Genomic DNA, 13,824 nt, shown 5'->3' on the forward strand with positions numbered 1-13,824 from the left:
TGTGGAACAAGTAAAACATTTCAGCTACTTAGGCACAATTTTTACCGAAGATGGTAAACTAAATATAGAAATAGACAACAGAATCAGCAAAGCTGGTATCATGGGAAGTCAATTGAATAAATTCATATGGAATAAGAAAGAAATTAGTCGGAACACTAAATTAGCTGTATACAAGACTGTGTTCAAACCAATTTTAACTTATGGATCTGAGAGCTGGGTCAGAAGTAAAACACTTGACCAAAGACTAGAGACCGCAGATATGAGAGTCCTGAGAAAGATTAGAGGCGTGAACAGATGGCATCAATGGCATTATCATATTAAAAATGAGGATATTAGGAAAGAATTTGACATTGTCAGCATCCAGGAATGCGTTAGCAGAGCTAATCTCAGATGGTATGGTCACTTAAATAGAATGGGAGAGGAAAGATTAGCAAAACAAGTGTTCTCTGCCAGGTTGGCAGGAAAACGACCCAGAGGAAGACCAAGATATAGGTGGATTGATACGGTACAAAGTGCCTTAGACGATAGAAATATAAGATCTGATAATGTTGGAGTCTTGACAAGTAACAGACTGATTTGGAGGAAAATTGTAGATAGGAAGTTAGTAATGATGTAATTTTTTCATGTAGTACTGTCATATCCTGTACACCCCTTGAGGGTACATGGCAGGAATTTGATGATGATGATGATGATGAAGAAGTTTGAATTGGTTTATAAGTAGAAATGATATGAAAAATTTACTTGTTTTCATCAGTGTGTCAATTTCAAGCAAAGTACTGTGACAATAACAACTAATGGTATCTCATTGCTCTAACTTCACAATTAAAACTGAAACTGGAAGTATCATGTGTGCTGGTGCATGTGCAAATGAGAAGAACGTGATAACTAGTATAACAGCTGTTGGAGAAATATGGAGAATTTTCGCACTTAATAATGGTTAATACTGTTTGAAATCATTAGAAAGAAAACTGATATTGTTGTCAGCTGTTATGTTAAGGACTTTATAGCTGTTTAGGGGAATATACATATATTGCAAGTTTAATTTACATTTTTTTTTTTTTTTTTTTTTTTTTTTTTGCTTAGTAGTCTTTCATCATCATCAGTTGCATCAGTCTTGGGACTGGTAGCTCATCAACAATTTCCTCCATTCCACTCTTTTATTGGCTTTCTTCTTAACCTCCTGGTAATTCCTCAAACCCGTGTTGTCTTTGACTTGGTCAAGAAAGATTTTCCTTAGTCTGCCTCTTCTTTTCCCCTCTATTTTGCCTTCAGTTATTCTTTTCACAAGTCCATCATGTCGAAGTATATGTCCAAACCACCTATCTCTTCTAATTTTGATCAATTTAATTAGAGTTCTTGTTTCGTTTATCTCTCTCTCTCTCAGGGCTTGTTGGTTTGATTTTTTTTCAGTCCATTTTATTTTGTTCATGCGGCGCCAGCACCACATTTCAAAAGCCTCCAATCTTCTTACATCTTCTCTGCTTAGAATCCAGGTTTCATATCCACACAGTGCAATGCTCCATATTAATGTCTTTACTAATTTTTTTTCAATTGTAGGTTGAGGTTTCCCGTTAAAATGCTTTTCATCTTAGAGAATTGGGCTTTTGCATTGTTTATTCTTGAACTTATGTCTTCTCTCGTTCTACCATCTTCTGTTATTAGGCTTCCTAAATATTTAAAGCTTTTCACTTGTTTTATTTGTTCCCCGCTAATGTCTATATGCTCTGTATTGATAGGGATTTTCCCTGTAACAATGATTTTAGTCTTATCTGTGTTGATTTTCATTTTATATTTTTCAAGGTTATTATTTAGTAATTCTAGCATTGTTTTTAACGTTCTTCTGTTTTCTGCTACAAGGGGCTATGTCATCAGCAAATCTTATGCACATGACTTATTTTATCTTTAGTTTCCAGAATGGTCTTTTCAATATATAAATTAAATAAAAGTGGTGAAAATATACATCCTTGTCTTACTCCACTCCTTATGTTTACTATTTTCTCCTTATCATTGATTTTAATCCGTCCATTTTGATTTTTGTAAATTTGATAAATTATTTTCCTAAATGTGAAGACAAGTGTTCGGACCTGTCTTCACATTTTTTCAAGTAAGTTTTCAAGAAAGTTTTCAAGTAACAGTTGGCTTGCATCAAAGGCAGCATTAAGTCCATTTCTGTTTAATATTGTGATGGAGGAGGTGAGAGAAGATGCGCCTTGGACAATGTTGTATGCAGATGACATCTTGCTGTGCGCAGATTCAAGAGAAGGAGCAGGATCTAAACTGGAAAGATGGAGAAAAGTACTGGAAGAGAGAGGTATGAGACTGAGCAGAAGTAAGACAGAGTATATGTGTTGCACAGTGGGCGGTAGCCAGGAGACAGATCTGGAGCTGGAAGGAAATGTCATAAGGAAGGTGAGGGACTTTAGATACTTAGGTTCAACAGTGGAAGAAGAGGAAGGAACTGAGAAGGAAGTGGGATGCAGGATACAAGTGGGTTGGAGGAACTGGAAGGAGATGGCTGGAGTGTTTTGCAATAAGAGGGTGCCAATCAATCTGAAAGGCAAAATCTATAGGGCAGTAGTGAGGCCAGCTATAACATATGCTGTAGACACTGTGGCCCTGAGGAAAAATAACATCAGCAGGATGGAAGTAGCAGAGATAAGAATGCTTAGGTGGATGTGCGGTGTGACCAGAAAGGATCGTCTGAGAAATGACTATGTGAGGGTTGAACAGTGAAAGTTACGAACTTAGGAGCGAAGATACTGGAGGCAAAGTTGAGATGGTTTGGTCATGTGATGAGGAGGGAGGACGAATATGTGGGAAGAAGGGTCATGCAGGTGGATGTGCAAGGAAGGAGGAAGCATGGGCGGCCAAAGAAGAGATGGAGGGAGCTGGTAGAAGAGGACTTGAGCATGAAGAACTTGTATGTGGTGACAGCCCAAGACAGGAGGATGTGGAGGAGACTTATCATCAACAGTGACCCCCACTTAAGTGGGAGAAGCTGCAGAAGAAGAAGAAGATTTTCCTATCCCTCAAATCTATGCCAATATTAGTTAGACAGTTTTGGAGTGTTTGCTGGTTTACTTTATCAAATGCTTTCTCTAAATCAAGGAAGCAAATGTAAGTATTTTGATTTAGGTCTAATCTTCTCTCTATTATTGTTCTTAAACAGAGTATTGCCTCTCTTGTTCCTTTATTCTTTCTGAATCCAAATTGGTCTTCATCCAATAGACAATCTATTTTTGAATAAATTCTATTTTGAATAATTTTTAGCAGAATTTTGCTAACATGTGGGATTAAAGCTATTGTTTTAAATTGGCTGCATTTATTTGCATTATTCTTTTTTTGGTATTGGTATTATGGTTGATTTCATAAACTCTTTGGTATTTCTCCTCTATCATAGATTTGGACTATTAATTGATAGAGTAAGTTTTTGTCTCATCACCTAGATTTTGTAGCAGTTCTTTCATTTTATAGCAGTTCTTTCATTTTTGTAGTCTTTCATGTAGAGAGAAAAATAAAGTTGTGCACTTTGAATAAGATAATAGAAAGAAAGTTAAGATGACTTGTTTATATTTACCATCTAGTGGTAGATGAGTTTCTTTACCTAGTTGTTGTGGACATATAAATTAGCCACTACACCTCAAACCCTGCCCAGAGAAACTATCCAGGAGTTTTCTCCATTTTCTGCTTACAAAAGACTGGTGAAAACTTCTAGATAGTTTTCTCCAGTCTTCTGGTTTATGCCTGTTGGCTGAGGGGATTGTATCCAGGACTACTAATGGACACACCAACATGTTCGATTGTTGTTGACCAACTGGATTTCACCCAAGTTAAGCATACTTACTCCACATTTGCAGTGGCCAGACCATCATTTCCACCAGTCTTTAAAAATTTCTGAGACTTAGCCAGTGAAGACACTTTACTGATGCAATTGATCTTCATTATTTCAAGAAATTCCACTCCTTTTTTCATTTCTGGGTTTTCCTTTCAGTTTTTTCCCCTCTAAAATTAGTGCAGGACATAGGACATTCTGTTATTATGATTCTGTAGGTCTTGTGGGGAAGGGATTTCTTCCCTCAAGGATTATTGTGTTTCTGTATTCTTAAAAATAACCTTCAGAACCACAGCAAGATACCACACCACTACCATCAAGAAAAATTGCCATAACATCTATGTAAGGCTTTTATATCTGAGAATTAGATATCCCACCTTAGGACAAATAAAGAAAAAATGTTGACTTCCATCATATGACTCCAGGATTAATTAATGCCATTATTAAATAGGACCACTGGTTCACTAGCACTCCCCTTAACATTAATTTGCCTTGGTTCAATACCTTTTTATACAGTGGATGTGAGTACCATTTAAGCAATATTTGCTTTTTGACTGAAAATTGGATTTGAATCCTATCTAGGACTTAGTGAACTTCTGTAAAGATGATGGACTTTTCACCTGGATATGAATTAGCTAGTCTCATGTTGAGATGACAGGTCCCCCCCCCCCCCACTTTTTTTTTTATCCTGGAAACTTCAGATTTTCATCAGAATAGGCAAATCGTCAAAGAATACCCAGAATTAACACAGTGATTAAGTGGTAGACTGTTTGCTTTGGCAGTAATTCCAGCCAGTATTGTGAGCTATTTATTTTACATATTTTATAATGCATATTGGTGAGTATATTTTTACTATTTATGTGTGTATACATACAGAAATGAGTAGAATAATTTCTTTCCCTCTCCCATATAAATAGTTTCTTAAGAATAACTTGATTTTGACACTAGAATTCACTATCTTGGATCAGTTCAATAGATTGTTCCTTGTTTCAATCACATATAATCTTGTAGTCTGAATGGTGATTTAAGTTGCTTCTGATGATGATGGCATACACAGTGTGTGTGTATGTGTGTGTGTGTGTGTGTGCTCGTTGAAAAATTGTTAACAGCTAATAAATTGCTTATTAACAATCATCATGATGTTCAACATGCAGAGGGAATGCTTGCTGAATTAGAAACCAAATTAAGTTTTCATCTAGATGAGATATTTTGATCTAGCATTTCTCATAGGCTGAAGCTTGCATTTAATACAAAAAAAAAACAGTTCTCTATTGTTTGTTTGATTTGTATATTTCTGTACATGCTTTTGTACAGAATTGTTTAGCAGTGGTTCATCGAGCGTAACTTCGACCTTTCCCATCTTCCCTGGCCACCACAAAGCCGAGGTCTGAACCTTTTCGAGAATGTATGGAACATGTTAGTATATTTGATTTGTATATTTCTGTACAAAGCACATACAGATATATACATGTCTTGTAAATATGTACAGAAGTATACAAGTAAGAGTGTTAATTTAATTATTTTTTATTATTTCGTATAGTGATTCAACAGCTGTGAGCCCCTATTACTGGGAGGTACGTCACTATCTCAATCCTCCCTATTTTTATCCGAGCTTTGGACCTGCATAGCTGACAATTCAGACCTATCGCTGGAGGGATTGTCTGACTGTATCCGTGGGTTCATGGGGCTGGTTTGCTTGCCTGTTTGTGGGATGAAAAACCTCTGGGGTGCTTAAGGGTCAAAGCTGTATAACTGAGAGGAGACCTCCACATGGCCTTTAAAGGAATGCAGAGAACCGACTAGGGCTTCTGACCTAATGTCCAATCCTCACCTTCTCGTGGTGCACCCTGTTGGGTATCTACTTTGATACTGAACGAACGAGGATGGGCTAGCAATTTGGGATTTAGCCGACCAAATTGTATTCTTACTGGTTAAACCAAAATAAAAAATGATGGTACAACATGACAAAATTTCATGCCGGCTGGGGTGTCGCCCGGTTAAACAAGGCCCCTGTTGTTTTCGCCAGGGAACCAGGGCGAACAGCGAAAAGTCAGCTAGTGGAACAAATCTAAAAACAAACCCCAACTCAACACCACCAGAGTTAAAGATCGGTACTATCAACTTAAGAAGCCTGAATGGCAAAGAAATGGAGCTAGCTGAGGAATTAGATAAGTACCAGATTGACATAATAGGGGTGACTGAAACAAAAAAGACCAAAACTGGTGAGATCTTTCTGAGCAATAAATACAAAATGTTATATTCAGGCAATGACAATCAAGGAAAAGAAGGAGTAGCCATAGTATTCAACACAAAATACGAGGCTAATCTTCTTGAATGGCAGTCAGTCTCAAGTAGAGTAATGTGGGCAAATATGAGAATGGGGAACTGGACAGTGAGACTTATTTGTGCCGATGGTCCCACAGAAGTTTCTACTAAGGTAGAAGTGGAGGAATTTTTTGAGGCTTTAGAAAAAGCAACTGACACAATGAAAAAGGAAAAGTTGATCCTTGTTGGGGATCTAAATAGCAGAGTAGGAAATGATTGTGAGACATACAAAAATATTTTGGGAAAATTTGGAGAAAAGAGCAAAGCTAATAATAATGGCAAATATCTTGGATTTCTGCTCAGGACATGGACTGGTTATTACTAACACCATGTTCCAACATAAAAATGTGCACAAATTCACATGGAGAGAAGTGGCTAGGAATAAGAAAAGTCTCATTGACTATGTTATTGTTGATAGTGATGTTTTCTCCCTGGTGCACGACACCAGAGTGTACAGAGGATTTGAAATTGGAAGTGATCACTATTTAGTCTTGAGTAGGATAAAATTGAATTTCATATTGAAAAGAATAACATGTAAGAAAGTTTTAAAGTGAATAAAAGTTGAGCAGCTCTCAGAAGTGAACTGTAGACTAAAATACAGAAAGATTATTGAAAAGAAAATGAAAGAGTTTGAGAACAGGAATCAAACCTTGGAGATTCAGTGGCAAACTCTGAAAAAAACATTGATTGATTCTGCCAGAGAGGCATGTGGTGAGGTTGTGTGCAAGGATAAAAAAATCAGAACTCCCTGGTGGACGCAGGAAGTTAAAGAGGCAGTGAAGGAAAAGAAGAAAGCATATCAAAAGTTCCTGGCAAATAAGTCAGCTTTTACTCTTACAGAATACAGAGACAAATGTAAGAAAGCTAAACAGTGTGTAAAACTAGTTAAACAAAAGTCATGGGAGGACTTTGGCAAGAATATAGAAAATAAATATCAAGAAGGTGGCAAAATATTCTGGAGGTTGTTGAAGAAGCTTAAGAATGGAAGAAAGAGTGCTGTAAAAGGAATTAGAGATGATAAAGGCGACATGAAAACAGGAGAAAAAGATATCCTTGAAGTATGGAGTAATTACTTTGAAAAACTGCTAAATGAAACAAGCAGAGATGACAGCACAGTGATAAAAAACACTGCCCAGGCATGCAGTCAGGATTACATATCCATACTTGAAGTAGAAAAAGCTATCAAAGGCTTGAAATGTGGAAAGGCAGCAGGAGTAGATGATATTTGACCAGAAATGCTGAAGCATGGTGGTATAAGAGTGTTACAGTGGCTGCACTGCATAGTTCAGAAAGCCTGGACAGAGGGACGAATTCCCGATGATTGGAGTAGAGCTCTCATAGTACCCATATATAAAAAGGGAAATAAAACAATGTGAGAATTACAGAGATATTTCCTTACTGAGTGTTCCTGGCAAGATCTATGCAAGTATACTTGAGAAACGGTTGAGAAGAATTGTGGAAGAAAAGCTTGGTGAAGAACAAGCTGGATTCAGGCCAAATAGAGACTGTCAGGATCAGATATTCACTTTACGACAAATAGTCGAGAAAGCATGGGAATATAACAAAGATCTGTATTTAAGTTTTGTCGATTTGGAAAAGGCATATGACAAGGTGCCAAGAGAGAAGCTATTCAATACGCTGCAGTTATATGGTGTCAATGGGGCATTATATCAAGCAATACTTAGTCTTCATTTGAGTTGTAAGTCAGCAGTTAGAATTGAAGGAAGTACAGGAAGATGGTTTAATGTTAAATCTGGTGTGAGACAAGGATGTACATTATCCCCTCTGTTATTCGTTATCTATATGGATCACATTATGAAGGAATGTGGTATTAAACCTGATATCAAAATTGGAGATGTTAATGTCAGCTCTTTGCTTTATGCGGATGATGTTATACTTCTAAATAAATCCGCTATAAGTCTGCAAGATTCTCTGACTAAATTGAATAGCTGTTGTAATAGATATGGTATGAAGGTCAGCAATAAAAAGACAAAGACAATGAAAATAGTGAGAATCATTGAAAATGTCAACTGTGTTGTGAATGGAGAACCTGTGGAACAAGTAAAACATTTCAGCTACCTAGGCACGATTTTTACTGAAGATGGTAAATTAAATATAGAAATAGACAACAGAATCAGCAGAGCTGGTATGGTGGGAAGTCAATTGAATAAATTCATATGGAATAAGAAAGAAATTAGTCGGAACACTAAATTAGCTGTATACAAGACAGTGTTCAAACCAGTTTTAACTTATGGATCTGAGAGCTGGGTCAGAAGTAAAACACTTGACCAAAGACTAGAGACCGCAGATATGAGAGTCCTGAGAAAGATTAGAGGCGTGAACAGATGGCATCAATGGCAATATCATATTAAAAATGAGGATATTAGGAAAGAACTTGACATTGTCAGCATCCAGGAATGCGTTAGCAGAGATAATCTCAGGTGGTGTGGTCACTTAAATTGAATTGTAGAGGAAAGATTAGCAAAACAAGTGTTCTCTGCCAGGTTGGCAGGAAAACGACCCAGAGGAAGACCAAGATATAGGTGGATTGATACCGTACAAAGTGCCTTAGACGATAGAAATATAAGATCTGATAATGTTGGAGTCTTGACAAGTAACAGACTGATTTGGAGGAAAATTGTAGATAGGAAGTTAGTAATGATACACCCCTTGAGGGTACATTGCAGGAATGTGATGATGATGAAAACCCCAGCTAAACTGGTGAGAAAAACCCAGCTGTTAAGACCGGCTAACTTGGCTATGTCTGAGGAAGATCCTTAAGCTCCTCTCGTCGCCGACGGGAATCAAACCTAGGACACTCCTTCCCCAAGCATATGGTTGCAAAGTGCAAAAGCCACTAGGCTAACCGTGCAGACAGAGTATTAATTGTAATTCACCTCACATTATCTTTCATAGGTCTAGGGATATGTAAGTTTCTGTGAGAATTTTATTGTGTTTTATTGACTTGGAAATAAAGGCAGGTTTAACATTGAACCAAATGAGCAGTTTTATCAAAATCACACACACTCACGCACGCACGCACGCGCGCGAGAGAGAGAGAGATAAAGGAGATAATCTTAGAAATGCATATCCACATTAGAAAGAGTACTGGAATATAGTTATTTAGGACAAACAACAAAATCTGATGCAGAAATAATAAGATTGAAAACGAGTTACAGTACATCTTGTGTTCTGCATCTACGGTTGGCAGACAGTTTGGTGGAAACCCATCCTTGTAAACACAACTTAGGGTTCTGAGAGGAGGTGTCATGGTGTGGGGCATGTTCTGTTGGTATTGAACAGATCCCCTGATATTGCTTGAAGGTCAGGTGTCCTCCAGTGAATATCTGAACATTGTTGCTGATTAAGTCCATTCTGCAATGTTGACTTTTTATCCAACAGGTGATGTTTGTTTCATGGATGACAATGCTACTGTCCATTGCACAAGAATTCTTCAACAGTGATTCAATTAGCATTACAGCAACTTCCATCTTCACTGGCCACCACAAAGCCCAGATCTGAACCCGCTTTGAGAATTAATGGGACATGTTAGAGAAACAGCTCCAGGAGCAAAATTTTCTTCAGTCAAATCTGAGATAGTTAAAGGACTGTCTGGTATGTTGTAGACATGGATGCAATTCTTGTGGAATCTATGCCAAACTGCATACCTTCTGTAATTTGGGCTAAAGGAGATCCAACACAGTATTAAATAAAAGTTTCTAATTCAGTGGCTGGTATGTGTACCATATTTCAATAAAATCTGCTGGCCAGAGCTGAAGGGGAAAGCTGCGTACATACAGATAGATAAAACAAACTGAGTGCTTATGTATTTTACAAAACTTGTGTAAAAATGAAATCATAAAAACTGGAGTCGAATTTGCATTTGATTACTCTGCTTATTTGATAGCCATAAGAAGAGGTGCAACTTTTTTTCTCTTGTTTCTTGTTTCTAAGTTTTATTGAAGATGTTATAGTGATACAGCAGACTTTTGCTATACATGCACACCTGCTTGTAGAGACCACAGGAATAATTTCCACAGAAGACAGTTTGCTGTAGTGAAGTTCCTTTATAATAGCATTGTGGGTATGGGACTTTGAGGCTTTTTTTTTTTTTTTTGTAGTATTTTGTAATAGTTAGTAATTTTGTTATAACATTTGCTGTGGTGAGGGTAAACTGTATATCATTTCCTTATTTATTGTTTTAATAATTGGAGCATGATCAGGCAACTACTATCGTTTCATGATCCTGAACCCTAACACTCATATTGTTGTCTGAAGTAGTGTTAGTTCTGTAATTGATTTTAATGCATCTTGGAAAAATTGACAACACAACCCAAGCTTCCAGAGGGGAAAGAAACTTTGTCTGTACAAGAGATAGACTAATTCAGAAACTGGCTTAAAAAAAAAAAACATCTAGAAAATTACTTGTAGTCTGCAACTAAAATTAATCAATTATTTCTTCTGGTAACCTAACATTATGGTACTAGAAATGTTGCTCAAAAGCTTTTACTTTGATTAAAATACATTATTAAAACAAAAGAGCCAAATAAAATATAAAATCAAACAGAGAATTAAATTCAAACCTCACAGTTAGGTTACACAATAAAGTGGTATTGATTGTTATTTGTTGTACCTTTTTAATAATAGTAACTCTCAATACCATCTAAAAACAAAATACACTGTAATTTATCAAGCTGCTGATATTTGCTGGATTCAAATGAGTATCTTTGGATCACAAAAGTACTATGCCTTTCAGCTCTAAAACTCTAAGGGTCACATAATACATAAATGTTATTCAAGCATTGGTCAGTAATAGGGTTGTCCACTCAGATATCTGCAGGTTAGGGTTTTACATGGCAGAACTACAGCCAGCAGCTCTTCTCGCACCCACACATCATGCACAACATAAGTGCCGGGTGTTTTTTAGAGGAAGCACTGCCCGTTGCTCTTGAATTCTGAACAATAGAAACAGGTCTTATGAAAATATGAGTTGTATAACACAATGTTCAGGTCTAATTATCAAGTTTGTTAATACCTGAGTTCAACCTGATACTCCGATTAGAGCAGGTGACATGATGTTGGATTGTTTACTTGTTGTAGTTTGAATTCTGGCTAGTTTTGAACAGAGGTGGCAGGAATTTTCTTCCTAGAATTTCTAGTTTCTCTCCTTGCATAAACCAGTCAGAAAGCATATATGCAGTTAACAAAAGTCAAACAATCTTGGCATAATTTTAAACAATAGTAACATCTGGCAATGGTGTAGGGCTTGATTTTTCAGTGTTATGACATAATGTTCCCTTCCTTAAGGCCAGACTTCCTTGATCTCAATCATATAGGAAATTAAAGTTCTAGAATTGGTTTGGATGCTCAGAGCTTTGATCTTTCAAATTAGAGTGAGGTAAAAAAATCCCCCACTTGGATTATTTGGGAATTATTGAAGGAGAAGTGGAGTAAAATTTCCAACTATCTATTATTGTCATCTAATCAGAAATGCTATGGTAATAATCACTGCTGTCATTCAAGTTAAAATTGGGTCTGTGTATTGGTGTTTCTTTATTAAAAATCACTTTCCTTGAATATTGCTATGTATAAATTCTTTTGAAATTATAGCTTGCTTGCCTTATTCCTTTTCCAACATTGTTATATGGCATTCATTTGTTAATTATTGCGAAAATATTTGAATCCATCTTAGCATTGCAACATATTGTGTAATAATTTGGTGACTGTTGTAAAGGCTGAAATAAATAACATATAACATTCATGAGGCTTAAAATTTTATTTCTTTTCCTTTCTCAGTGGCTTGGATGCTGCTGAACGTCGTCGTCAAATGATTCAGGAATCCAAATTTTTGGGTGGTGACATGGAGCATACTCACTTGGTGAAAGGACTGGATTACGCTTTATTACAGAAGGTAAGTTTTACTTTTTGTGTATGTGTTTGAATATATGTATATTTATTTTTATCAAGTGATGCATGTTAAGATAACCCATTTGTGATATTACTGCTGTTAAACCTCAGAGTTATGCTTAAAGGAACCAAAGCTAAATGAAACCAAAGAAAATCCACTAAATATTTTAACATAGTCTCAAGTCCAAAATAATAATTTCAAGAAAGTCTTGAAAGCAAATATTTGGATAGAAAGAAATAGAACCATAGTATTGAAACCAGTGAAAAAAACAGTAATAGAAGTTGGTTAGAACTAGTTGCCAGCCTGGTTGGCCAAATGGTTATGTATCTGCTCTCCAGCCAAAAAAGGCTGCAGGTTTGAATCTTGCTTTGGCATGGATGTTTGCGATTGTCTGTGAAAATTTTAGTGGTGGTGGTCAGTAGATGGTGTTGGTGTAGATAATGATGGTAGTTGCGGTTCACAGTAGTTGGTGGATTGAGTGGAGACAGAGAGTTGTAGAGTAGGTACCCTCCCTCGATGAGTCTTTGGACTCCTTGGAGGTGTCACGTAATAATAAAATAATAATAGCACTAGTTTTGACCAACTTACATTACTCCTCTCTCAAACCCAATGTTCCTTTTAGGCTGTGTGTGCACACACACAGGTCAAAAAGAGTGCACATTCCTAGTAATAACTGCATGCACAAAATTTTTGCTTTCAGAATTTCTACTTTACAGTCAATAATATTTGAACATACTATAAAAACGAATTATGTGATAAATCATACTTTTCACTTATTTTTTGCCACTGAATCTTCAAGGTTTGGTTCCTGTTCTCAAACTCTCATTTTTTCTTCAATAATGTTTGAGTATTTTAGTCTACAGTTTATATCTGAGAGCTGCTCAACTTTAATTCGCTTTAAAACTTTCTTACATGTTCCTTTTTTCAGTATAAAATTCAGTTTTATCCTGTTCGAGACTAAATAGTGATCACTTCTAAAATCTTCTGTACACTCTGGTGTCCTGCACCCAGGGAGAAAACATCACCATCACCAATAACATAGTCATTGAGACTTTTCTTATTCCTTGCCTCTTCTCTCCATGTGAATTTGTGCACATTTTTATGTTGGAATATGATGTAGTAATAACCAGTCCATGTCCTGAGCAGAAATCCAACAGGTATTTCCCATTATTATTAGCTTTGCTCTTTTCTCCAAATTTTTCCAAAATATTTTTGTATGTCTGACAATTATTTCTCACTCTGCTATTTAGATTCCCAATTATTTGGTAAATATTTGATAGTGAAATGTATTTCTCTAAATTTATTTATTAATCAGATTTTTTCTTTTGATTGAGATTTTATTGTAAGTGGAGGTTTCTGTGGTTTAAGTTGACATGGTATATTCCGGTAATTGGACCACATTTTTTTAATAAACTATATAAAACACAATGAATTAATAAAAGACCCGACAAGTTTTGTAAGTCGTTTGACTTACTTCTTCAGGGATAAAGGGTAACTTAAAATTTAAAAAACAAAGAAAAGAGAAATTATTAGTAATAGTTCGTGCTATACAGTTGTAGCCATCTGACTTCATAAAATTAAAAATCAGAATGAGAATTCAAAGCAGTGCTGAATTTAAACAATGCTGGATGATGCCACGTTCATAATGTCTGAGGTCTGACTGAGGTATAATTTTTATTAAAGCTGAGCAAATTTGGTGGAGAATTAATCCTTGATTTTTATGGCATTGTGTTGGTATTTTAAGCATGTTTGCAGCTTC

General features: G+C 36.2%; 1 protein-coding gene across 1 annotated transcript in view; it reads left to right on the top strand.

The window, feature by feature from the left end:
- Window positions 1-13,824, top strand: part of beag (IC cytokine homolog beag) — a 170,225-nt gene that overhangs the window by 40,285 nt on the left and 116,116 nt on the right. The window contains exon 7 of the mRNA XM_090403298.1: window positions 11,954-12,068. Within this exon, the coding sequence (XP_090259424.1) occupies window positions 11,954-12,068 (115 nt within the window). The remainder of the gene's footprint in view (window positions 1-11,953; window positions 12,069-13,824) is intronic.

This window comes from Typopeltis vanoorti, chromosome 13 (genome assembly GCF_054136105.1).
Source record: "Typopeltis vanoorti isolate ZY-2024b chromosome 13, IOZ_Tvanoo_1.0, whole genome shotgun sequence".
Lineage (NCBI taxonomy): Eukaryota > Metazoa > Arthropoda > Arachnida > Uropygi > Thelyphonidae > Typopeltis > Typopeltis vanoorti.